Source organism: Nannospalax galili, unplaced genomic scaffold (genome assembly GCF_000622305.1).
Source record: "Nannospalax galili isolate Female #2095 unplaced genomic scaffold, S.galili_v1.0 scaffold664, whole genome shotgun sequence".
Lineage (NCBI taxonomy): Eukaryota > Metazoa > Chordata > Mammalia > Rodentia > Spalacidae > Nannospalax > Nannospalax galili.
The window spans coordinates 3,054,263-3,080,608 of record NW_008354274.1 but is presented as its reverse complement, the minus strand read 5'-3'; the positions used below and the strand labels follow the sequence as shown (position 1 = coordinate 3,080,608).

The window sequence follows — 26,346 nt, the reverse complement described above, 5'->3', positions numbered from 1 at the left end:
GTGGAATCTATAAAATGACTTTCTAAGGAGACTGATTTTAATGATCTGCCCTCAAAATGCTTCACGGCTTTTATGATTATATAAAAAAAATACAAGTTTTCAGCATAATTAAAAATAAAAATAATTTAGGGCCAGCAAGATGGCTCAAATGGGTATGGACGCTTGCTGACAAACCTGATGACCTGAGTGCAAACACCAGGACCCATGTGGTAGGAGAAGAAAACCGACTCCTGTAAGTTGTCCTCTGACCACCACATGAGCCCCTTGGTGCATGTGCATACACATAAATATATACACACAGAATAAATAACGGTAATAAAAATAATTTAGAGCTGGCAGGGAACACCTATATTCCCAGCTACTCAGGAGGCTGAAGCAGGAAGATTGCTTGAGCCCAAGAGACCAGCCTGGGCCACACAGTACCACTGAATAACAATCAATTCAGAGAATGCATGGTTCTGTGATGCAGACACACAAAACAAAAAAGAACAGCTGAGGCAGGTCAGCCACACCAGGCTTTGCCTGTTTCTCTGCTTGGGCCTGTGTACTTTTCCTTCTACACGGTAGCAGGATATCCGGACGCGTCTTGCTTCCTGCCCAGCTTCCTGACTTGCTGGATCAGGGACTTCCTGCCACGTCAGTGTCCAAAGGCCTTAGCTCCTCTGGTCCTTGTACAGTGTTCAGGAGTCAGATTCTAGTCCTGGTGAGTGTTCAGCTTACTTCCCTCTAACTTTATAAACACAACTTACCTCCTTACAAATAATCTTTCCACATTTGGCTGCTTTTCCTTTCTACCTCTGATCATTATCAATTCTGACAGGGAAAGTACGTAACAATAAATACACAGCAAAAATGACACAACAGAACCCACACAGGTCAAAAAGTGGGACGGACGAGTACCCAAAGGTGTCCCCATAAAAAGCCATGTATAAGAATTAACCTGTATCTTGACTCTGGGAATTTCATCCCTTTTCTGTGTAGTTTGTTTGGTGTGTAGAGCTTGGAGCTCACCGATTCATCTAGACTGGCTGGCCGGCAGAGATTCCCACCTCTGCCTCTCCTGTGCTGGGATTACAGAAGTGTGCTGCCATGCCTTTTTTTTTTTCTTTTTAATGTGGGTTCTGATGCTTGAACTTAGGTCCTTATGCTTGCAAGGCAAGCAGGTCACCAACTGAGCTATCTCTCCAGCCCCTGCTGCAGACTTTTATCATACCAATGTGTGAATTCCTCCAGTGTGGCTAAAGTTTTAATGTAATCAAGTTGTATTCACACAAACTATAAGGTGAGGATGTAGTTCAGTTGGAATGCTTGTCTAGTTTGCATGAAACCCTGGGTTCCATCCCCAGCAACCCATAAACCTGGTGTGGTGGTGTACACCTATAATCCAGCACTGAGGTGTAAGAATCCGGAGGATTAGAAGTTCAAGATTGCCCCTGGTTATACAGTGAGTTCAAGTCCAGCCTGGACTACATGACACTATCCAAAATAAAAGACGGAAGCAGTATGAAACACATATGAAAGCAGGAATTACCCATAGCTCAGCATTGCAGTATCTGTGGGCCTCACCACTCTGCGAAGGAGCTGCGCCACCTGATTGCTGAGAGACAGGTAAGCTATTTCTAGGAATAGTGTTGCTATGACCATCAAACACACCTGACATATTCCACGAGGGGGAGGGGGGAGCCTATGTGCCATGGGGAACACTCAACTTTACCCAGTAATGACAATGTGCTCTCTGAATTGGGCACATTGGTCAAACTTCCTGCCAGCACTGGTGTTGAGAGATTGAGGCTTCGTGGAATCCCCAGCTGTCCTGACACCCAAGAATCTGGCAGGCATGAACATCACTTCTTCCTCCCAGCAGTGGCTGTCCCTCATTCTCCTAGTGTGCTTCTTGTAGACTAGAGAACATTCCTGGAACATCCTAGACACCTGCACTGCAGCACGCTACACTCACGGTCTCCCTTCTATGGCTGACGGTGTGTAAAGGCAGAGATGCTGATTTAACATGTTGAAGTCACTAATCTTTCCCTCTTGCACTTTTTCCTTTGTTGTTGTTTTGAGACAGGGTCTCATACAGCCCAGGCTGGTCTCAAACTAGCTATTCAGGTCAGGCTGGCCCTGAACTCGTGATCGTCCTGCCCCTACTGCCTAAGTGCTGGGATTACAGGTGAGCGCCACCATGCCTGCTTGGACTTGCCTTAACAAATTCTTCCCACCAGTGTTGTGGCACACATCTGCAATTCCAGCAAACAGAAGGCTGAGGCAGGAAGACTGCCAGTCTGAGCTAGAGTGAGGACTTATCTCAAAAAAGGGAAGAGGTTGGGGGAGGGAGTAAAATTCTTTGTGAAGATCCTCCTGTATGCCCTCCCAAAAGACTCATGGTGGTGCCTGTTGTACTTAGGTCTCTGGTCTATTTGAAACTGGATGGTCGCCAGGGGCCCACTGTGAACAGTCTACTCATCCAAATCTGCATCCATACCTTGCTGCCTTATATTAAAAAATAAATCACCACATCTGATTAACAGTCTTTGGTAAAGAGCCAGGTGCCAATTATTTTAGATTTTGTGGGCCACAAATAGTTTTCTCTACTGCATAGTTATTTTTCTTAGCTGGGTGGAAGGGCATATAAAAATAAGCCATATGGCATTTATCCTACAGGCCAGTTTGCTGAGCTCTGTGATAGACCAGTCCTCCTTTGTGTGTATGTGTGCGTGTTGCACAGGGCCTTGTGCATGCTAGGCAGGCATCCTACTACTGAGTTACATATCCCTGACACCCCAATTCTATCCCTCCCATTTTATCTTTCTTCAAAACTAGCTTGCTGCGTGTGGTGGCACAGGCCTATAATCCCTGCACTTGGGAAGCAGAGGCAAGAGGATCTCTGTGAGTTTAAGGCCAGCCTGGTCTACACAGTGAGTTCCACAGTGAGACCCTGTCTTAAATCCTTTCTCCCCAAATAAACTCAACAACATGGACAGCAGCAACAACAAAAAGCCCCTGATACTAGTTCTCAGAGGAATCCAAATGGAAGCCACGATGAGGAAAAGAGGCTAAAGCTGGAGACTTGCACTTGCAGATTTCAAAACTCACTATCCATGACTACAGCATAGGGGACCTACAAAAGGAGGGGTACAGAGACCAGCAGAGAGTGGAATGTTTCAAAATGAACCTAACTCCTGTGACCCACTGCTTTTCCACCAGGGCACCACGACCCTCTAAGAGCATGGAGCAGATGGTGAGCATACTGTGCTGGAGCTGAGCTCTTCATCCACATATGCACACAAACATCAGCACTAGTGCACTTGTACCCGAAGACAGACTCCCCAGACCTAAGAAGAGAGCAGGAGGAAGTCCAAGCGACCTTGGTGCTGACACCAAGACTAAGAACAAAAGAAGTACCGAGCCAATGATCACTCTTCTTTAGGGGCAGACTTCCCTTTCCCACTTCAACTCTAGCCCCAATTCCTTTCTCGAGGTTTGCCATGAGCAGCCAGCCTCTTGCTGAGTTCTGAGCTATCTCTAGTTTGCCTTTGGTTTTATGGAGGTCTATGCTGGAAGCGCCCCTCTCTGAGGAGCTCCTTCTAGGCATCACTCCACTCCCTCTGGCTTCCCTGTAGCCTTGGGAAGAAGACTGCCACACCCCCAAGTTCCTAGCTGTCTTTTTCAGGAGCTGTCTTTAAGCTTTTACATGCTACTTTCAACAGAGTTCTGTTTTCCCTGTAACTGTTTTCTAGGTCTCCCTCTGTAGACACTGCAGGTGCTGCGGTGTCTGGAAGGCCTGCTTTGTATCCTGCCATCTCCCTCTCCAGGCATCCCTTACTGTGTGCTGGGTGAGCTCTGGGATGTCCTGAAGCAGCAGTGTCTGTGAGGACTCAAGCTCAGAGGAATACATATATTATCCACTTGATATTACTTTAAATCTAGCTCAGGGGTGGCTAGGACTGCCGTGTTGTGAATTTGGGTGACAAGCTCCCAGGGCAGCCAGCCAGGGTACAGTTTTGTCTTCCCCTGCCCTGAGTCGCCACTGCTCCACTTTCGTGGGGCAACTTTTGGTTCATCCTTGCTCTCCGAGATCTCCGCTTGTTACAGAGAGTTTGATCAGAGTCCCAATACCACCCTCCTCTCCATTTTTGAGAAAGGCTCTCCCTCTGTAGCACAGGCTGGTCTTGAACTCACTATGCAGCCAGGGCTGGCCTTGAGTTTGTAATCCTCCTGCCTCAGTGCCCCAGGAGTGTATGTAATCTACAGGTAGGCACCTCCATGGCTGGCTTGACTCCCTTTCAAGATCCCCCAAACCCCAACTCAGGGGCAGAGTTCAAACTGCCAAATGTCTCTGGAAGAGCAATTGGCTGCTAGCCTATCCCCTACCCCTATTCTCTCTTAAATCCTGCTAGCAATTATGGGCTTCAGTAAAGTTATTTATTAATTAAATAATTGAATTTTTTAGATTTTGTGTGTGTGTATGTGTTTGTGCCACAGCTCATGAATGGAAGTTAAGAGGACAACTTAGGGGAGTTGGGTCTCTCCCAACTCTCCATCATGTGGGTCCAGAGGATCGAACTCAGGTCATCAGGTTTGGTGGGAAAAGCTTTTACCCACTAAGCCATTTTGCTGGCTCTCATAAAGTTATTTTTAAACTTTTGTCAAGCATTTTAAATTATTTTCAGGCAGTCTTTGGATAACCAGCCCACTATAACTAGCAGCCAGAAGCTTTACAATTATGGTTTTAGGATAAATTGTTTGGTTAATGAGTTACTAGTGCAGGGCAGAACATGTTGCTGTAATCCAAACAACAGAATGACACCACACTATGCACCCATTACTTATTAGGACAGTAGCTCCTGTAAAGCCAGTCAGTTCACAGTATTACTAAGGTTAGCTATAGGGGCTGGAGACAGAGCTAAGTGCTACAGTGCTTGCCTGGCAAGCTCAAGCTCTGGTTCCGTCCCCAGCAGAATAAAAAAATAAAACAAAACAACACCCCCCTCAAAACCCTGAATAAAACCACTATCAATCTAACAAGAATATTTTTTGAAAAACATTTCATTCATTTAGTGTGCATGTACATGCCATGGCATATGTGTACCATGTGGGTCCCAGGGACTGAATTCAGGTCATCAGGCTTGGCAGCAAGCCCTTGGATAAGAAGTTTTACAATCATTATTTTTGTATTTCTATGATAGGCAGTAAGGTTGGGGGTTTTATTCTTTCATCCTATTTTCTATGGGGAAGATGGGGATAAAGCCCACATTTATTGGTTTAGAAGAGCTTACTCATGTAGCCTACAGCTGTTTTCTCAATTTTATTATTTTAAAAATATTTTATTAATTATCTTTATTGAATGTGTATTGTCTGCATGTATGTAAGTGCACCTGTGCTATGCAATGCCCACAAAGGCCAGAAGAGGGCATTGGATCCCCTGGAACTGGAGTTACAGACAGTTGTTAGCTGCCATATGGGTGCTGGGAACTGAACTCAGGTCCTCTACAATGACAGTCAGTGCTCTTAACCATGGAGCCATTTCTCCAACTCCAACATAAAACCACTTTTATTGTTTGAGAGTTCTGTTATATAGCCCAGGCTGGCCTTGAACTCTGGCTCCTGCTGCTGCCTCTGACTCCTGAGAGCCGAGATGACATGCCCCAAAGCACCTTGTGTGTGTGGTGACTATGCTAACGTGTGCCCACAGGGAGGCCAGAACAGGATGCTGTCATTTTCTGCCTTGTTGCCTTTAGACACCCAGGACCTACCTCTCACTAAACATGAAACTCACTGGCTGGTTAGCTCTTGGGAACTGCCTCCCCCCACCCCCCTCAAACACTAAGGTTACAAGACAGTCATGCATGGCTATGTCTGGCTTTTATATGGGTGCTAGAGATTTGAACTCAGGTCCTCATGCTTGCAGACCAAGTGCTCTTACCCACTGAGCCATCTTCCCAGCTGACCTCCCAGCACCTTTTTTTTTTTTATGTTGTACTCTCCTACCCCAAATAAGAAGTCAGATGGGTAGATGACTCAGCATGTGCTGTGGAAGCATGAGGCCCTGGTTAAATACCCAGCATCCCTGTAAAAAGCTAAAAATCTGGGGGTGTAGCACATGTGCCTATAATACTAGCATTGTGGGTGGGGGGTAGAGACAGGAGGATGGCTGGGGCCTAGCTCCAGGTTCAGTAAGAGACCCTGTCTCAAGGGAATAAGGCAGGGTGTGATAAAGTAGGACACCCAATGTCCTCCTCTAGCCTCCATGTGTGCATGGGCACATGCATGCATACACACACACACACACACACACACACACACACACACACATGCACGCCCACACACAGGGCAGGTAAGCAGGTACTATCTGCAGTCAGTTACACTTATGACAAAAAACTTTCCGCTGAGAGTTCTGCTATGCCTCCCTTCACTGTGCTTTATTAATTTTTTTTGATTTATATATTTCTATTTTAGATGTATGAGTGTTTTGCATATGTATGTAAGTGTACCTGTATCATGCAAAGCCCACAGAAGCTAGAAGAGGGTGTCAGATCTATTGGAATGGGCGTTATAGATGGTTGTTAGCTGCCATGTGGGTGCTTGGAATTGAGCCTGGGTCCTCTGGAAGAGCAGACAGTGCTCTTAACCACTGAACCACCTCTCCAGCCCCTCACTGTGCTTTAAAAGATCTTAAAATTACATTCATTTATCTATCTATTTATTTTATGTGTGTAGATGTTGGAAGTCAGAGACAATTTTTTTAAAAAAATTTATTTATTATTTTTATTTTATGTGTATATGTGTATTACCTGCTTGCAGCTAAGTGCATCCATGTCGTGCAATGCCCGTGGAGGACAGAAGAGGCTGTCGGATCCCCTGGAACTGGAGTTACGGACAGTTGTTAGCTGCCATGTGGGTGCTGGGATTTGAACCTGGGTCTTCTGCAAGAACAGCCAGTGTTCTTAACTGGCGAACCATTTCTCCAGTCCCAGAAGACAACTTTTAGAAGTCAGTTTTCTCCTTCTAACATGTGGGTCCCAGGGACTGACTCAGGTCATCAGGCTTGGTGGCAAACACCTTCATCTGCTGAGCCATGTCACCGGCCCCCTTTACTGTGCTTTAAAAGCTGAGGTGCAACATGGCAAGGTCATCTTCCCGTGTCACTGAGTCATAAGCAAGAGTGTAGCAGTGGACACCAGAATGTATGCAGTGCCCAAGGCAAGGAATACGCTGCCCCTCTCTGGAGAGGGCTGACCCCACACCTCATTCTCCTTGGAGGAGGCTATCATGATGGTCAGCAGACCCAGCCTCTTTTCCCCTTGTGTCTCAACTATAGCTGGAATGGAAAGATAATTCCATCCAGGAAAGTTACTCCTTGGTGGATGCAGTTCTCAGAGTGGAGGGACAGAAAGCAAAACTAACCGAAAAACCCAAGTTACTGGACCTCAGCCCATGGAAGGTTTCTGACACTGAGATTCAGGGGAGAGGTTGGGCAGGGAGGGGAACAGGGTACAGCCGTGCTCTGGGCATTGCTGAAGTTCTGACAATGTCCTCATGATGACTGTTCCACCTACTGTCTTACTGCTCTGATAAAATGCTACAGATATTTCTGTATAAGTAAATACACCCATGCACCTACCCCATGCACCTGCCCCTACAAACAGAAGTCATCCCAGACACACTTGCTTTCAGTTACCTTTGTCTTTAAATAAACACACAGATGACCTGAAGCCACTGCTGAAGCTTAAGATGATGAAAAACAGACACTACTGCCCCCCAGGACTGTCTTACCCTGACCACATGCCAAGCTATGTCTAGACCAGAAGCACTGGGGATGAATACGTTTTTGTTCTTCATTGCTGTGCCCCTAGCACATGGCAGTGTCTAACATGCACAGGTGTTCCATCTGTGCTCAGTGAATGAATGAACAAATGAACGAATGAATGAATACAGGGAGAAATAAGCAGACTGAAGTGTGAAGCCTCAACTTCTGGGTGACTACCAAGAAGATGTGGTCTTGGCCACATAGCCGCCTACTTGGGCTTATTTCCATGCCTGACACAGTACAAAGCTGACTTCCTATGCTAGGGATTCATTCCAGCTCTAAGGCACTGTATCCAGTGGACACACAGATGACATCTGACAAAAGAATTCTATGCTAACTTCCTAGATGGAGACAGTACCAAGCAATAGTTGGAAACAAGCTCTCTGGATGTTCACACTTCCTTCTTTGGCAAACTCCGTGACTACAGCAATTTCCATTCCAACTTCAGGTCTCAATCTCCTTTCCCAGGACTTGGGACTTCATGGGGGAAAGACCTCACCCTTGGTTCCATACTTAGATTTTAACTTCTACTCTGCCCCCAGTTGTTTCTTACGTTCTTGCCCTTATGAAAAGATTTCTTCCCCTAAGAAACTGCATCTTCTATTTTCCATTCTTTCCCCTTAATTACTCAAGTTAGTATAAGGAGGAATGTACAAATGGAAGAGGGTTAGTAAAATGTCTCTTTGGCTTGGCTTGGTGGAACATACCCACAGAACCCCAGAACTCAGGAGGCTGAGGCAGGAGGATTTTGAGTTTGAAGCTAATCTGGGTTACACAATGAGACTGTCTCAAAGGGAAAAGCCATTCTCATGTCCCTAGACAGTCCCCACAATTAGTGTATATAAGGTTGAAGCTGGGGCTGGGGAGATGGCTCAGTGGATAAAGAGCCTGTCGAGGAAGTGTGAGGACTGGTGTCCAGATTCCCTGAACTCCTGTAAATGCTGCCATCGGTGTGGTGGTATCTGTCATCCCAGTACATGGCGGGTAGAGACAGATCTTGGGAGCAGCTGGCTAACTAGACTAGCCTAATTAGCAGGCTATGGGTTCAAGTGAGAGACCCTAACTCAATATATAAAGTATAAAACGATTGAGGGAGACACCTGATGTCAACCTCTGGCCTCTATATGCATATGCACACACATCCCTGCACACGTGAACACACATACCAAAAAAAGAAAAAAAAAAGGTTGTAGAGAAAGAGGATACATGCACAGTCTCATATGTACTTTCAGATCCCTTGGAGGCGGAGTTCCAGGCATTTATGGGAAACCTGGCTTGTTACATGGGTGCTGGGATCTGAATCCCATTTCTCATGATTACACAGCAAATGTTCCTAACTGCTGAGCCATCTCACCAGCGCCTCCATCTTAAAAACAAACAAACAAAACAAACCCCAAAACAGGCTGCCCTTAAAACTCATAATCCTCCTGCTTCAGTCTTCTAGGTGTTGAGATGACATCCACTCTGTGTCACCTCATTCTGGTGATGAGCAGACACTGGACACACAGGGACATTCTACAAAGTGACTGCCCACTGGCTTCAGCTGTCCAGGTCATAATAGTCAAGGAAAGATGGAAGGAGAAAAAAAGGACAGGAAACTAAGCACAACAGGGAAGCCAGGGCTGATCCTGACAAATAAGTACGACGTCAGAGGAAGGATTAAGTTAAATTTCAGGAAGGACTGTGGCTTGATGAACAGCCTTGTACCAAAGTGAATATGCTAGCTTTGACTGTGTACTGTGGCTGGGAAAGATGTCACTGCAGGAACTGATCTGAAAGGATGGCACGTGGACTGTGGGCAGAACCTCTTAGATGAGGGGAAAAGCACAGCAACTCAAGGAGGAAGATGGGCAGAAGACAGGCTGTGCCCATGAGAGAAAACACAGAGTCAGCAGATGAACTTGAACTCAGGCAACTTTAAATATGCCCCACGAGATACAATTAAAACCTGAACACCTGGAATTCTCTCCTGCTGAGGGCAGCGTACCACCACCCACCCCAGAGAGAAGACTGTTTTAAGGGCCACTGCTCTCCGACAGTGAGCAAGGTCACTAAACAACCGAGGTCCCTGAGCTATGTGTCTGGACTATGGTAAGAACCCTTTGCCCTAGGTACCTGAGTGAAGTGTACTCCCTTTGAAGTCATTTAGATGGCTAAGCCTCTCCTGTGTGTTTTAATATTAAGGTTTAGGGGTTGGAGAAATGGCTCAGCAGTTAAGAGGGCTGGCTACTCTTGCAGAGGACTCTGGTTTGATTCCTAGCACCCACATTGTGGCTAACTACCCATTCGTAACTCCAGTTCCAGGGGAATCTGATGCCATCTTCTGACCTCCGCAGGCATTGTATGACATAGGGCACTTATGTACATGCAGGCAATACACTCATACACACAAAAAAATAAAAAATATTAAAAAAAATTAGGGTTTACAGCAAGATATACCTTGCCCGTTTATATGCTTTTTTTGGTAAACAACAAAGTTTGAGGATTTCCCTACATAACCTGGGCTGGCCTTGATCAATATCCTCCTGCCTCAGCCTCCTGAGTGAGTGCTGGGGTGATGGGTACGTTCCACCATGCCTGGCTGGGTCTTGAAGGAAATTCTCAAGGGCAGGTGGTCATGCAAGCAAGGCTGGAGGCTCCTTACCAGCTGGAACTCGCTCCTGCGGCTGAAGGCTTCCCTGATCCCGGAGTCTCTCCAGAGCGCACTCAGGGCTGGCACGTAGAGCTGGAAGGTGGCGGGCTCCACAGGCAGCCCTGCCTTGTTCTCGAAGGCCATCAGAAACATCCCATGCTTCTCATTCTCAGAGTGTTGCCAGGGAATGCCAAGCTTATCACGCGCATCCACGAGCACTCTCGAGCCCTGGAAGGAGGTGAGAGGAAAGGGGATTTAATTGACCTGAGACCACAGTGGATACCCTCAGTGCTGACTGCCACAAACTTGAAACTGCACATTGTCAAAGTCTGCAGCCATGTATCCTGGTTTGACCTGGCATGAGTGTCTCAATTCCTGGGATCACAGCTGTCCTAGTTAACTTTAACTGTCAACCTGACACAGCCTAGTCACCTGAGAGGAAACCTTCCATTGAGGAATTGCCTAGACTAGATTAGCCTGTGGGCATGTCTGTGGGGTTATTATTAATTGATGCAGGAGAGAACAGACCACTGTGGGTGGCACTTTCCCCTGGCAGGAAGTCCTGGGCTGTATAAGGAAGCTAGCTAAGCATAAGTGAGCCAGCAAGCAGCTTTTTGCCATGGTTTCTGTTTCAAGTTCCTAGTCTGACTTCCTTCAATGTTTGACAGTGACCTGGAAGTATAAGACAGACAATTCCTTTTCTTCCCTAAGTTGTTTTGGTCAGTGGTTTTTTTTTTGTTTGTTTGTTTTTTTGTTTGTTTTTTGTCTTTTTTTGAAACAGGGTCTCCCTGTAGCCCCAGCTGGCCTGGAACTCACTATGTAGACCAGGCTGGCCTTGAACTCACAGAGATCCGCCTGCCTCTGCCTCCTGAGTGCTGGGAGTGTACCATCACACCCAGCTTGGTCAGTGTTTTATCATAGCAATAGAAAGGAAATTAGGAAAAAAAAATTAGGACAGCTTGTAGAGAGAAGTAGAGACTCATGTACAGTACTCCCACTTTCCTGTGATGGCACTAGGAAGGCATAGTTGATGTGGAACAGAATGGCAGTGTGTTTCGCTAACCTCATTGGAAAAGAAGTCACAATGTAAGAACGTCAACCACAAAGCTGACTCCCAGTAGCATCAACTCCCACCATACCAAGATTTGGGATGGCTTGTCCCAACTTAACACAGGCAGGAAATCATACACTCAAGGGCAGTGGGCAGCCCCTACACAGAGGGACTGGGCTGATATGGTCTGAGTCTGCCCCACGAGGAGCCGAAGCCATGTCCCCACATAAAGTTATATTGTTTTCCATTCTTTCACTTATTTCCATGTCAAAAATATAGCGAGTGCTTTCCTGTCCTTTCTTCTCCTCACAGCCAGAGACAAGGGGATGGAGAAGAAGCTTAAACACAACTGTCAGGGAATGCCTGGCTGGAAAGAGCTGCATCTCAGTTGCTCCCAGATGCTGCTTCAAGATGGGTCAGGCAGAGTCAGGGAGATGTGGAGGCAGTGGGAAGCTCCACGGCTCTCCTGACAGTTATTGTAATTCAGAGTGGTCTTGAACTGAGTAGTCGAAGCTGGCCTTGGACTCCTGATCCTCCTGCCTCCACCTCATGAGTGCTGGGATGACGAGCATACACTATGATGTCTCACATATTTACCTTTAAAAAAAATTAAGTAACAGCCGTCTTATGATATTATGCATATGTTGACCAATCTGCCCACATAAAGTGTTTGGCTCCACGGTTGTAGTTGTCCCTTATCCTAAACTACTTCACCCAACCCCAAGGCAGGTCCTCATCAGTTATGCCTTCTTTAGAGCTCAGTTGCACTTTGGGCTGGTTCTTACAGCTTCCACTCCTGCCTATACCCCACTGGGTCAAATGGAGCAATGCCTCAGCCTTTCCTGCAGGACCAGCTGACAGCAGCACCTGGCAGAGGTGCCACTCCCTTGGAGGGCTGTGGTGGTCATACCACTCTATCATTTATTTCACCATTTGCCAACCGCATAACTGACAATCGACCTATGCTTAGAATACATAAACACTCTAACTTGGCCTGGTCAAATGGCTTTTGCAGGTAAAGGCACTTGCTGCCAAGCCTGATGACCTGAGTTCCATCCCTGAGATCCACATAGTGGAAAGAAGAAAACTGGCTCCCACAAGTTGTCTTGACTTCCACATGGCACCATGATGTGCACATACACACAGACACACATAGACAGACAGACACACACACAGTAAATGTAATAAGAACACTCGAACTTAACAGTTGAAATACTCAGAAATGTGTGCAGCCCCTGAAGAAGCTTCTGCAGTGAGCACACATAGACAGGTGAAGGATGCCCACGATGGTGACACATCAGGAAGGCAGAGCAAGCCCATTCAGGACACACCTACTGAACGCTGAGATTCAGGTGACAGCACTGAAGCGTAGAAGATGCAGACACAGCATCTCTCACACACTGGTGGCAGAATGTGAACTGTCCACAGTGCTGGAAGATATTCCAGCCACGTCTTAGAAAACAAAGCATGAGTTTACTACACAGCCTGGTGACCTCCCTTCTAAATGCACAGAGAAATGAAAACCTGTTCACAAAGACCTTTGGAAGAACATTTGCGTGTTACGAATGGTAGACCATGCCATGGAATACTACCCAGCGATTAAAAGGCACAAATGGTGAAGAGGGCAGGGCTCAGGGGTAGAGTGCTGGCTTAGGATGCAAGGCGCCCTGGTTCCAGCCTTGGTACTGTGAGGAAGAGAAAAATTCAGTCTGAAAAGATCACAGGCTACAGGACTCTGGTTATATAATATTCTTTCTTCCTGCCCTGACTCCCCTACACAATATTCTTGAAATGACACAAAAATGGACAGCATTCGGTGGTTGTGGGTTGGTGATGGGAGCAAAGGCTGGTGATGGACAGCACAGGATCTCTGTGGTCTGACTGGGGTAGAGCCCACACTGTACAGACCCATGTCTACGTCCTGACTTTGCTACTGTAATTATGTGCGGCCTCTGGGGCCTTCCCAGCTCCTCATTTTCTTTGACCTTACCACAATCTCCGGCCTTCCCCAAAGGGTAAAGTTGAAAGGTTTGAGAGCTCATCCCTACTTCCTATGTTATGCACAACACTTACCTGAGCATGCAAAGCCGCCCCTTTGTCCAAATGAGAAGGGACCTGCCTTGCTGTCGTTTTATTTTCTGAGATAGTATTTTGCTACACAGCCAAGGCTGACCTTGAACTCTCACAGTTCATCTTGCCTCTACCTCCCAAATGACAGCTACAAGGTACCTTGTCAGGTGTCCTTTTCACACAATAATTTAGCTTCGCGAGGAGTGTGGCCACCCATAAAGGAATATACAGCCCAAGTCAGGTCTAATGGCACAGATTTGTAATTCCAACACTTGATTAAGTTCAAGGCCAGCCTGGACAACACATGGAAACCCTGTCTCAAGAAGCAAAAAAATTTACAGCCCCTTAGAATGATTGTTTTTATGTAACAGAGACAAAGACTGGGGCTAAAACTGACTCAGAAACCTGTAGGTCATTACCAAGACTTTACTTGGTAAAGACAGGTCATTACCAAATCTTACCAAGACTGCTTCTAGCACTGAGAATCAGGCCTTCCCCAGTGCTGGTGGAGACTGGTTGAGCTTATAGCATACTTGCAGGGGCCCGTGAGATGGCCCAGATGGTAAGGGTGATTGCCACAAAGCCTAATGACCTGAGTTTGATCCCTGGGACCTTTATGGTGGAAGGAGAGAACTAATTCTTGCAAGCTGTCCAGTGACTTCCAAATGTGCTGTAGCACCCCCCTCCAAAAACATGCATGCATGCAGGTTTACACACACATGAATAAATGCAATAAAAATTACTTTAAAAGCACACTTGCAAAACTGGCTCTCCACTAGTACTGGTATCCCTCTCTATCCAAAGCCAGCAGTACAGTGGGGGTGGCTCCAGGTGGCTCCGCCCAGCCCCAGAGAGATCTCTGTGGTCTGTTTCTTTGTCAGAATCCTAGGCAGGTGGCAAAACTGCCGGAGAACTTTGAGTTCTAAAACTAGTCCAATTTCTGTATCCATTTCTCTTACTTGAAGGAAAAGGACATCAAGAAAAAAATGGTGCTTCTCTTTTGTTTATTTAAATTATTTTTTCAGGCTGGGGAGATGGCTCAGGCAGTAAAGTGCTTGCTGCACAAGCATAAGGATCTGAATTTTACCCCCATCATCCACATTATATCTAAAAAACAACCAAGTGTGGTACTTCTGTAATCATAGCACTAGAGAGGCAGAGGTGGGAGAATCTTCAGGGTTTCCTGGTCAGCTAGTCTAGCCAAATTGGCAAGATCCAAGTTCAGTGAGACCCTGTTTCAATAAATAAAAGACATCCAACATCAACCTCTAGCCTCCACATAACACACTCATGTGTATGTGCACCAAACACACTCGTACACACAACAAAAAATAAATTATGTAAGTGTAAGTCAAAACCTGCTTCATTAAACTTTGTTCTGTACTTTGCAAACTGAGGTCTAGAAGGCTTTCTACTTTGGGATACATGAAGTTCCAAATATGCTTCTAGAGGTGTGACCTCTTTGTGGCTCAAGTCTTAGGTGACACTGTGCTTACTGTACATTAAAGAACGGAGGACAGGTTGGGTGTGCTGGTGCCCTGTTTTAGTCCCAGCATTTGGGAGGCAGAGGCAAGCAGGTCTCTGTGAGGCCAGCCTGGTCTACATAGCCGAGTGTCAGGTCAGCTGGGGCTACAGGGAGATGCTGCCTCAAAAAATACACCTACCCCCAAAAGGAACTGAAGACAGGGTGCTTGCTGCTCTTGCAGAGGACCAGAGTTTGCTCACCAGCTTATAATAGCTGTAACTGCAGCTCCAGGAGATCTGATTCCCTATTCTGGCTTCTGAAGGCTTGCATGCATATGCACACATACAAAATCTTTTTAAAAAATGAGGAGAGTTACTAGTATCTTAAAAGTAAGATACTACGGTGGGTATGGTGGTATAAACTTGTAATCCCAGAACTTGGGAGGTAAAGCAGGATGGCTGTGAGTTCAAGGCCAGTCTGGGCTTCAAAGCCCAAAGGGCTTAGGGTAGATATTAGTACAGGAGGCCTACTATAATAATATCTTGCTACTATCTTTTTCAATAAAAGACCAATTTCCTAAAATATGAAAGCAAGGAAACCCTAAAACTCATACCTAACAAAACTGTCAACAGACTCCAGTTTTTGACAGCCCAGAGGAAAGCCCTGCTTTCAATAACACTGTCACTTAAGATCTGATTTGCTGACAACCACACATTTTAGTCAGTTGTAAAAACATGAAGTCTCAAGCAAGTTGACGACTTCATCCTAGTACAAGGAAACACTTTAAACTGTTCATCTGCCCGGTGTGGTGGCACATGCTTGTGGTCCCAGCACTTGGGAGGCAGAGGCAGGTGGAAGGAGCTGGAGGCCAACCTGGTCTACATAGTGAGTTCCAGGTCAGCTGGGGCAACAGAGAGACCCTGTCTCAAAAAAGACCCCCCCGCCAAAAAAGAAAAGAAAAAAACCCAAAAAACAACAACAAAAAAACCTGTTCATATGAGATAACTTATAAACTTAGCAACTTAAACTTTCTGTCACGAATGGAGTCCCTACCTTCTGGGGGTGCGTGGATTTTTATTTTATTTATTTTTATTTTTTTATTTCACTGGCTGAGAACCAAGACATGCAAATCCTGCTATCTCATTTTCTCAAATGGACTTTGCTAGTTTTGCCACCTGGTCAGCCCAGTCTTTTAAAGTAGCCATTCCTGGAATACACACTGACGCTAAGTTGACAGCAGTGGCCAGTGAGGAGACTTGGCTGCAGCAGTTGCACAGAGGCCATGTTGACATGCCTGGACAGTGCATGGACACTGGAAAGCTGTTGGTTAAAAACCCACAGAGCCTAGTGGCTAGGTGCTGGCTACCATCCAAATCAAAGAGAAGCTGCCAGAAATGTAAACAGGATGCGTTTCTGTAAGTTAATGATTCCGGCAGGCAGGGATAGTGTCTCTCAACTTCTCTCTGGAATCAGTGCTGAGAGACTCACATTTAAGGTCAGAGAGGACGAGAAAGAAAAACAGAGGCAGCCAGCATGTCCCCCAGCCACCACCCATTCGCAACAGGAAGGTGGATGGTGTCCTAGCCTGGTGGTTCTGCCCACTGGGCACTTTTTGGTCACACAAACACATTATTTTGCTAGGAAAGCCACCCATGAAGTTCTACCAGCAGTTAGACCAAGAGCTAGAAGCAAAGAAAAGTGCCAGGCAGTGGAAAAAGATCCCAGAGTGTGTCTCCTGCTTCTAGAGATACCTCAGAGGACAGAGAAGGCAGATAAGACACAGGGCCCTCATATTGAGTCCTGAGATAATGCTACAAAAGCAGGCCAGAAAAATGTGTAGACCCAGAAACATCATCCATGGAGAGAGAGGTGTCGTTTAGACAGCCTAGGGCCAGCTAACAAACCCCCAACTTCTTTGGTAAGAAATAGGGATGAACTAAGGTTTTAGAAAAGGGGCAGGAAGAGGCCTAGCTCCACCTCCACACCCATAGAATTGGTGTCTTCGAAGGAGGAGGGACACAGCAGGTCAGCTGCAGCTGGCAGCCACGGGGCCCTACCTGGAAGCCAAACAAAAGAGGGGCAGAACATGAAGAAACTCAGAGCAAGGGAGAAGCAGCCTGGTGAAGTGTGATTTGTGCATATGTGAGCTTTTGACAAGCTTAACAGGTCAGAGGGAGAGTCCAGGAAAAGCTGTTAGAAATAGTCTGACAGAAACTATCAGAAAAATGGCGAACTTGGAGGCAAAACTCTGGGTTTTCTAGGGCATGGTGGGGCCCACCTGTGATCCCAGGACTTGGGAGGAGGAGCATAAAGATCAGAAGGTCAAGTTCTACCACATAACAAGTTCAAGGCCAGCCTGTGAGACCGTCTCAAAATCAACTCCCCAAAGAGACCAAAAACTCCTCTGGGTTTAGGATATGCAAAGAAGCAGGGAGCACACTCAGGTTTCTTCAATTACCTCAAAAAGGTTTGTCTGACTGGCCCTCAGCAGGCTGGGGGCCTTGGCCTACTGTACACACAGGATGCAGGTAGAGGGAGTGAGTGTAAGCTTTCCCACAGAGCCATTAAAAACTGATGTGGAATGAATGGCAGGTGTGTGTGCACGCCCTCTCTACATGTCTTTCTAAGAACCAAAGGTGCTGTGGAGGCAGGGCACCTACTGAACTCAGAACTTGATGCTGTGCCACTCTTCTGGAATGAACTGTGCTGTGCAGTGTGTAAGCTCCTTTTACCATAAGATGGAAGCTCAGTCACCAGCTCCTCAGGGTGACGATGACTGACAACTGTGATTTTCAAGCTATCATCTATGCTACAAAGAACTGTTTAGAGCAGGGGTGAGGGGATAGACCAGAAATGTAAACTGTCCTGTCAGTCACCACCTCTCACACAGCCAACAGCAGCTGCCAAGACTTGACCCGATCCAAGCTCATTCCCGAAGAACCCACATTTCTGATATTTTCCAGAATTTTTACACAAAACAATTAAGATCAACATGCAGGGGATAAGCTGTAAACATGGCCAGGTCAGAAGAAATTTCATGAGTTCAAATTCAACCCACTTTTCAAAAAACATCTCCCTTCAGCATTCAAGAGGCTGAGGCAGGAGGACTACAGAGTGAGACCCTGCTCAGAGTAAATCAAACAATACTCACGCTGGGCACAACCCCCCTGCCCCCCAACAAAGTCTATGGCTGCTGGCCTCACCCTAGTGTCTACTGAGTAGTGAGAACATGGCTCGGGTAAATGACGGTACATTATAGACACACTGAATTTCAGAGGCAGTACAAAAACCCAATAAAACACCTTCCTGTTAACACTGATTATATGGAGCTCTAATACTGTGGATGGGCATACCAGATTATACCAGATATTTTAAGAGTTATTTTAGCTGTTTGTGCTTCCTTTGATGTGGCTACTACAAAGTGTAAAGTGTACATGCAGCTCACGTATTTCTATTAGTCTTGTTATATAATGTGTGTGCATATGTGTGCATGTTTATGTGTGCCTGCTTGTTCCTATGTATGAGTACAGGCCTGTGCTTGTGTGTGAAGGTTTAAGGATACCCTCAGGTGCTGCTCCTTGTCTTCTACTTTGAGACAAGGCCTCTTTTCTGCTGTTTGCACTGTACAGGCCTGCAAGTTCATGTCTTGCTGTAGGAAAACTGGGTTACAGACATGTGCTATTGTGCCTGGCTTTCTGTGGGCTCTAGGGGATTAAAACTCAGTCCTTAGGCCTCCACAGCAAATGTTCTTAACCCTCAACCATCTCCCTAGGCTGTTCCAAGACAGGGGCTCAGCCTGAAACCCTGGCTGGCTTTGAACCTGGAGTTCTTCTACCTTATAGCTGTCTCACCACTCTTGGCTCAAATGTCATACTTTTAATGTACAAAACAGAGGAAATATAGACGTGTAAAAGAAGAAAATTAAATTATTTATAGTAGGGGCTGAAGAGATGGCCCAGTGGTTAAGTGTTCACTGCTCTTGCCGAGGACCTGAGTTCAATTCCCACCATCCACATAAGGCAGCTCACAACCACCTGTAACTCTAGTTCCAGGGGATTCAATGCCTCTGAGAGCACTGCACTCACCTGTATATTACCTACCCTCCACCCAATTAAAAATAAAAATAATCTTTAAAAAGTATTAATGGAAATCACTATCTACAAATAGCTGGCAACAACATCTTAGGGCTCTTGGACAACATTTCTAGGAATACCTCACATCCACTTTCCCATGTCAATAAATATTTCAAGCTTGCAAAGCTTGGAACTGCTGCACAGTAGGCCAGCATATGGGATGTGCTACAGTCAAACAAATCTTCACATTAAAACCACAAATCTGGGGCTGGGGATGTAGCTCGGGTAGCCAAGTGGTTGTCTAGCAATCATGAAACCCTGGATTCCATTCCTAGCAACACATAAACTAGGTCTGGTAATCCTAGTACTTGAGTGGGGGGTGGAGGCAGGAGGATAAGGAGTTCAGGGTTATCCTTGGTTACATAGAAAGCTTAAGGCCAGCCTAGGATATGAGACCCTGTCTTAAAACCAACCAAACAAGCAACAAGCAACAAGCAAGCAACCAACTACAGATGATTTCCGATGGATAGAAAGTACAACTAATCATTCAAGAATCCCCTTGATCATATGGGGATGGCATATATCTGACTATTTCCTTGTAACCAATTGCTACTAGTTGAATTATGGAATTGGTAGGTCAAAATATATGCACAGGGGGCTAAAGAGACGGCTCAGCATTGAGAACACTTGCTGATCTTGCAGAGGACTGGAGTTCAGTTCTCTGTACCCATATCAGGCAGATCACAACCATCTGCAATTCCCGCTCCAGGGGACCCGACATTCTCCTCTGGCCTCTGTGGGTACCAGTACACATATGTACATATTTACACAGATACAAAATGCCTAATGTTCCAAGCATATGAAATCCTTGTTTCTAGCAAGAGAGCTAGGCTCAGCCAACACTTCCAACAAAACTGCATATCAAGGCACAAAGAGCCATTTAAAACATCAGCCTGAGTTCAGGATAGTCTAGAATTTGATGGGAGAGTTAACATTAATGCCTATCTGTATGAAACACTGCCACATAAAGTATAAGGGAAAAATAGTCAGGACAATAAAGCTCTCTGTTCTTGTGCTTCTAGAGCAATCTGGCAGGGAGTGGGGAATGTGGGTGAAGCACTGGTCTAGAAGGTACGAAGTCCTGGGTTCCAGACCCAGGAATGCCAAAAAAAAACCAAGTGGTGGAAAGTTTGAAACTGGCAAGACCAAAAGACTAGAGACAAATGTACAGAAGATAAAATGATCACTGAAGAATGCCATAAACTCAATGGCAACATAAGCCAAAACGCAATTGGGCATGCCCATAAGTTTCTCACCAGCACTAAGCAAATGCTTGCTGAGTTGTCACACTGAGCTCTGAGTTAGGTGGCAAGTTTTAGACATAAACAGAGAAAAGCAAGATTGCTCGGCTCCTGAGAAAGAACTCTTGCGAACATAACAAACAGCACTGTGGCCATAGAGGAGCTACTGCACATAACTAGATGGGCCAGGACAGGCGATGTCCACCTGTGCTCCCAGCATTCCAGAGTGTGAAGGATGGGGATTGAAGCCAACCTGGGCTGCAGAGCCGAGGCCCTGTCTTACATCACCCTTCCTCATCTACTTTGGTATTATTTTGGCTGTTTCCTTCATTTTGGGACTTGGCAATAACTCAAAATATCCTGGTCTCAGGAACCTGTCTTCCATGGACAGGATGGGTACTAGTTTAGCCAACTGAGAACAAAAATCTTAAATTCTATTTTATTTGCACTTATGAAAGAGAAAAGAGTTGGTTCCTACAGTTACTTTTGTTTTATTTTTGTTGTTGCTGCTTTGAGACAGTGTCTCATTATGTAGCCCTGGCTGGCCAGCAACGGGCTATGTAGACCAGGCTAGCTAGCTCTAATTCACAAGAGCTCCACCTGCATCTGCCTCCTGTGTGCTAGGATTAAAGATGTGTGCTATCATGCCAGGCCTGGTGGTTCCTGCAGCATCGATTTCAGGATCTGTTGATGCATTTTCCTCTCCCTCAGTTCCCCCTCCCATCTTTCAGTGACTTCCAATTCTCTATACACTGCAGTCCATGGAAGGCAGTTAATCTGAGCTCAGGCTGGGCTTCCTCTGGGAGTCCAGGGTACTGCCACCAGTATGTGTTTGGGAAGTCACTTCAGGGTCCTTGGCATTGCCAAGAGACCTGCTGGTCCCTGGAACCTGTGCCTCCCCTGCAGGCTGGCCACAGGCATCCAAGAGTTCCTGGCACTTAAGTTAGCCACCATGTAGGCTGGCACAAAGAGCCTACACCCTCTTGTGGAGCCACAGGGATTAGGGTTGGGAAAGACAGGTCCCTATGTCCTGCATCCACCTGTCAGCAGATGCTGTCCCTTGACCACTTCTTGACACTCTCAGGCTACTGCTTTGGTCCAAGCAGCACAGCCTCTCAGCTAGAGGGCTGTAGGTCTTTTGATTGGTATTCTCAACAGTCTACTCTCAAAACCAACAACCAGCTCAGCTGATTAAGCCAAGTGGGTTCCCAATGCGCCACTGTTTAAAAGCTCACAAGGCTTTCCACTGAAATCAGCAGGAAGGCCAGTTTTCAGACTGGGCAGGGCTGACCTGCCGTTTCCCTGAATCTTCCCATGGTAACATAGTCCCCTTTTCCCTGCCTTGCTGCTTGAGCCAGGACATGTCATTGGTTTTCTGCCCTCAGACTGGGGTTCCTACTGCCAAACTCTAAGGCTTCGGGTCTGACTGGATTTCATCCTGGCTTTCCTGGTCTCCAGCGGGCAGATCACGGGACTGCTCAGCTTCACAATCTCAGGGCTGGTTCCTCATATAGTCTCCTTTTGGCTCAGTCTCCTTGAGAGCCCTGGCCAGGCAGAGATAAGAAGGCTTGCTCCCAGCAGTGTGGCCTCACCTTCTGGAGCTGAACTGATGGACACTGGCCTTGCCTGGGCCCAGGAGAGCTCCCAACAGCAAGCAGCACATTTCAGTTTCCATGTGGAGTGCTGCTCGAGCCATGCATATCATAAGAATCTCAATAACCTGGATCAGGCTGGGCATGGTGGTGCACAAGTGTAGGCTGGGCAAGAACACTGCAACTGTGAGGCCAGCCTGGTCTACAGAGTAATACACTGTTTCAGATAAAAAGGAGTGAGGTAGGGAGAGGAGGTGGCACTAGGAGGATCCCTGGAGCCTGCTGACGAGCCAGTTTAGTAGAAACAGCAAATTCCAGGTTCAGTGAGTCTCAAAGAATAAGGCAGAGTGACCAACACACCTGACAGTGTACTCTGACCTCCACACAGGCACTTACCACTGAGAGTACCCACATGCACATATGTACAAATATGCATTCAATACATATACATACACCCTCACATGCATACACTATAGTAACACTCACTCACTCACTCACTCATTCACTCCCTCCCTCCCTCCCTCCCTCCCTCCCTCCAATAGTTTGGATTAAAGACAATTGAAGCCATCAGAATAAAGTCCCCTCTCAGCTTTATCCAAGTTCATGATCAAAGTCATATACCAAGACTCTGAGAGAACTTTTCAACCATCAAGACCTGTTGAAAGGACACTGGGGCCTTACCTGGGTGTGGCTTACTCCTGCCTTCAACCTGGCTGTCATGGCACAGAATTTCAGTTGAAAGGGCATTTAAAGGTACTGTGTTGAGTCTCTCTCCAGTGTGAACACCTTGTAAAGCTTATCAGCCTGTGTCTGCCATCCCGAGTCACTGCAGGCCTCACAAACACCTATGTTTCCCACTCTGCAAGGTGCATGGGAGTCTGTGATGGCTTGCAGGACTCCCAGTGAGGATGTATTAAGTACATTTTATTTTTAGTACCTAACAGCAGGTATTCCACATATGACAAGGACATCATTTGTGTCCTGTGGTAGCCCTGCAACCAACTCAGTTCACCCCCATGTGCCTTGTACTGTGGCTGGGGCCCCTGGAAGCTGACCTACGGGGAGGGAACAGAAAGAGCAGGTCAACAGAAAGGCAGGGCAGGCCTGCGACCCGCACTATACTCTGGTCTCTGGAACCCGGCTGCAGGAGGGAGATGGTCAGGAAATAGGCTGCCAGGCGGTCAGAGAGAGAAGGATGCCGAAGCTGACCTTAAGATGAGCCAGCCATGCAGCAAACTGCGGCAGGGCTTCCCTGGCAGAAGGAATCTCATGGGCAAAAGCCCCGAGATTTGCATTTTTTGCAAAAATTAAGCAAAACACTGGAGAGGCATGATTGTGAGGAGGGAAGATGCCACAGCAGTGGTGGGAGCAGGTTACACTGTGTCCCTGCTTCTTTGTGTCTTGTAAATGTGAGTTCTGGAGTCTGTGTAAAAGCTGGGAAGGCATGGCTGTCACCTGTCATTTCAGCATTTGGGAGACAGAGACAGGGATCCTCAGGGTAAGCTAGTTAGCCAGACTAGTTAATCGGCAAGCTCTGGGGTGAGCAAGAGCCCTGCCTTAATAAATAAAGTGGAGGGCAATTAAGAAAGACATCCAATGTCAACTTTGGGCCTACATATGCATACATGTGTACATGCACCCCCACACATGCTACCACTCATACATGCATATATACCACACATACAAAAAAAAATCTGTTCAAGGAGGTCTGGAGAGATAGCTCAGCTGGTAAAGTGCTTGCCCTCCAAGCATAAAGACCTTCATTCAACTTCCAGAACATATATAAAAAAATATGAGAACAGTGGCACATCTGTAATCCCAGCACTGGAGAGGAGACAGGTGGACTGCTGGAGCTCACTGGCCAGCCAGTCTAGCTCACCTGACAAGTGCCAGACCCTGTTTAAAAAGACAAGGGGGACAGCACCTTGGATGCTGTCCACCTCTGGATGGACATGGACATGGACACACACACACACACACACACACACACACACACACACACACACACACACAATCTCTGAGGATGATGTAACTTGGTGATAAAGTGCTTATTCTACATCCACAAAGCCCTGGGTTACATCTCTAGTACCTTAAAAAAAGAAAAGGAAAAAAAGAACACCTTTGCAAGTTTGCCCAAACAGACTCAAAGACTGCTCACTTGGGAGCCTGGTCTTCTGTCATATATGTATCTACATGTGGATGACAAAGCTACTTTCAGATTTGCTCACCACTGGTTGAGATGCCAATAAAATTGAAGATTCTGCCTGCCTACACTGCCACGAAGTACCAGGTCTAGGGGAAAGCCAGGCCTGGAAGGAACTGTTTGCCCACAGATGCTCTGGCCCCACCTTCATCTGAGGGCTGGGTGCTGCCAAGAAGTCTGTAATTCATTCTTCATCTTAGGGGGAAGCCTAAACCTCAAAGCATTAGGAGTGGGCCAACACTGGATGGTCACAGAACAAAGGATAGAATTAAAGTCTCTCCCCACACTGCCATCAGCAGAGAAAACTATGGGTTGCATGGGTGGGAAGGGGGAAAGGGTAGGGTACTGTGGTGGATGATGAGTTCAGACCAGGACAGACATACTTTTGCATGACCATCTCCTGGGGACCAGGTGGGCCAAAGAACTGACTGGAAAAGTCAGAAATAACTTTGTATCTCAACTGAAACATCCCCCAGCAGCAGGACTTCCACACATTTCATTGGTAAAGTGGTATTATAAAAGCTGTGCCATCACTGGATTTCCAATTCTATCCTAGAAAGCACTGTGAGGCTCTTTACAGCTGACTCCAGGGCTCTGGCTTCTTGCTCCTCTCTAGGACATGCCAGCAGTCCTCCTGAGCCTCAGGGCCCTCCTCACAAGCAGGCCAAGTCCTCTCTCTAAGGCTCAGGGTTGTTATCTAAGATCATCTGGGGAGCTTGAACCTCTGGGCTCCAGACCAAACCCTAGACCCTTGATTCAGGGACTCTGGGGATGCAGCTCAAGCTGAACTCTTCTGAGGGCTCAGAGGGGAGGTGGCAGGGTAGGGAGCAGTTCCTTACCCTCATGTTTGCTCAGCTAGGCAAAGGACAGTCATGCTTCTTGGCACTCTAGATCCATGGCCTCTTTCAGTCACTTCTTGTATTAATCATGTTTCTTACTTCCTGCCTCTTTGATAGTGTGACACCCAGGGCTTTGCTGATGGGGGAGGCATGGTCCCTCCCAGGTCCCCTCCCTGTGAGAGTCCTTCACACTTGAAAAGCCAGCACAGAGCCCATACTCAGAATCACCTCCTCAGCTCCCTCTAGCTCTACCCTGTAGTGGGGCTCCATTCCTCTGCCTCAGCCATTCAGGGCTAGGCTCTGGACAACCAGGGACCATTCTGAAGCCCCCAACACGATTTAAAATGCCTGATTCTAAACCTCTTACTCCACCTTGCCTGTTTCTTCTTGCAGAAACCACAACAGAGACCCCTGCTCATGTCTCCCCGTGTCCCTCTGCTTCCTGACCAACCTGCCCTGGTTCTTGCTTGTGTGACCTGGCATGGGGGTGCCTTCCTCCTGCCTCACCACAGTCACATCCATATCTGCCTGTCCCTCATCCCTGCTGCAAGCAGATCCTAGCTTACCTCCTATCTCTCTTTCCCTTTTTGGCAGCACACATCTAGTAAGTCCCAATGATAGATTTACTGTGACTGGTTCATTAATCTAAAATTAGCCATGTGGTTTTCCAGACCACGGAGTTGTCCCTTGAGAAGCAGCACTGACGGTATCTGGTGGAGCCAGCCTGGCCTGCAACTGCCCTGAGACCCCACATCTAAGTATGTTCCAGAGCAGCTCTGGCCACAGCACACTGGGGATGCAGGTAAGGACATACAGAGTATACTGTCTGGAATGGAGGAAATGGTAAACAATCTGGCTGGATCTCAGGAAGGGAAGAGATCACCAACTGCAGTGAGCCACACGTGGGTTGGAGAACAGACTAGAGCTCCATGTACCGGTAGGTACGGCCAGGATGCAAACAAAGGGTGAGCAAATTGAGTCTCAAGCCATATGTTCAAAATGGCATTATTCATGTCAATTCTTAAAACAATATTATTTTTATTTTATATGTATGAGTGTTTTGCCTGTATGTATGTAAGTGTACCCATGTTATGCAGTACCTCTGGAGATCAGAAAAGGGCGATGGATCTCCTGAAACTTTAGCCACCATGTGGATGCTGGGAACTGAACCTGGGTCCTCTGCAAGAGCAGTCAGTGCTCTTAACCACTGAGCCATCTCGGTAGCCCTCATGTAAATTCTTACCGCCTCCCCCCCCACAGCAAAAACACACACACATATAAAACACGGGAAAACGACCACTCATCTCGCTCGC

At 46.8% G+C, this 26,346-nt stretch overlaps 1 protein-coding gene across 1 annotated transcript in view; it reads right to left on the bottom strand.

Moving 5' to 3' along the window:
• Gna12 (G protein subunit alpha 12) overlaps positions 1-26,346 on the bottom strand; it is an 85,657-nt gene that overhangs the window by 31,771 nt on the left and 27,540 nt on the right. The window contains exon 2 of the mRNA XM_008851388.3: positions 10,452-10,667. Within this exon, the coding sequence (XP_008849610.1) occupies positions 10,452-10,667 (216 nt within the window). The remainder of the gene's footprint in view (positions 1-10,451; positions 10,668-26,346) is intronic.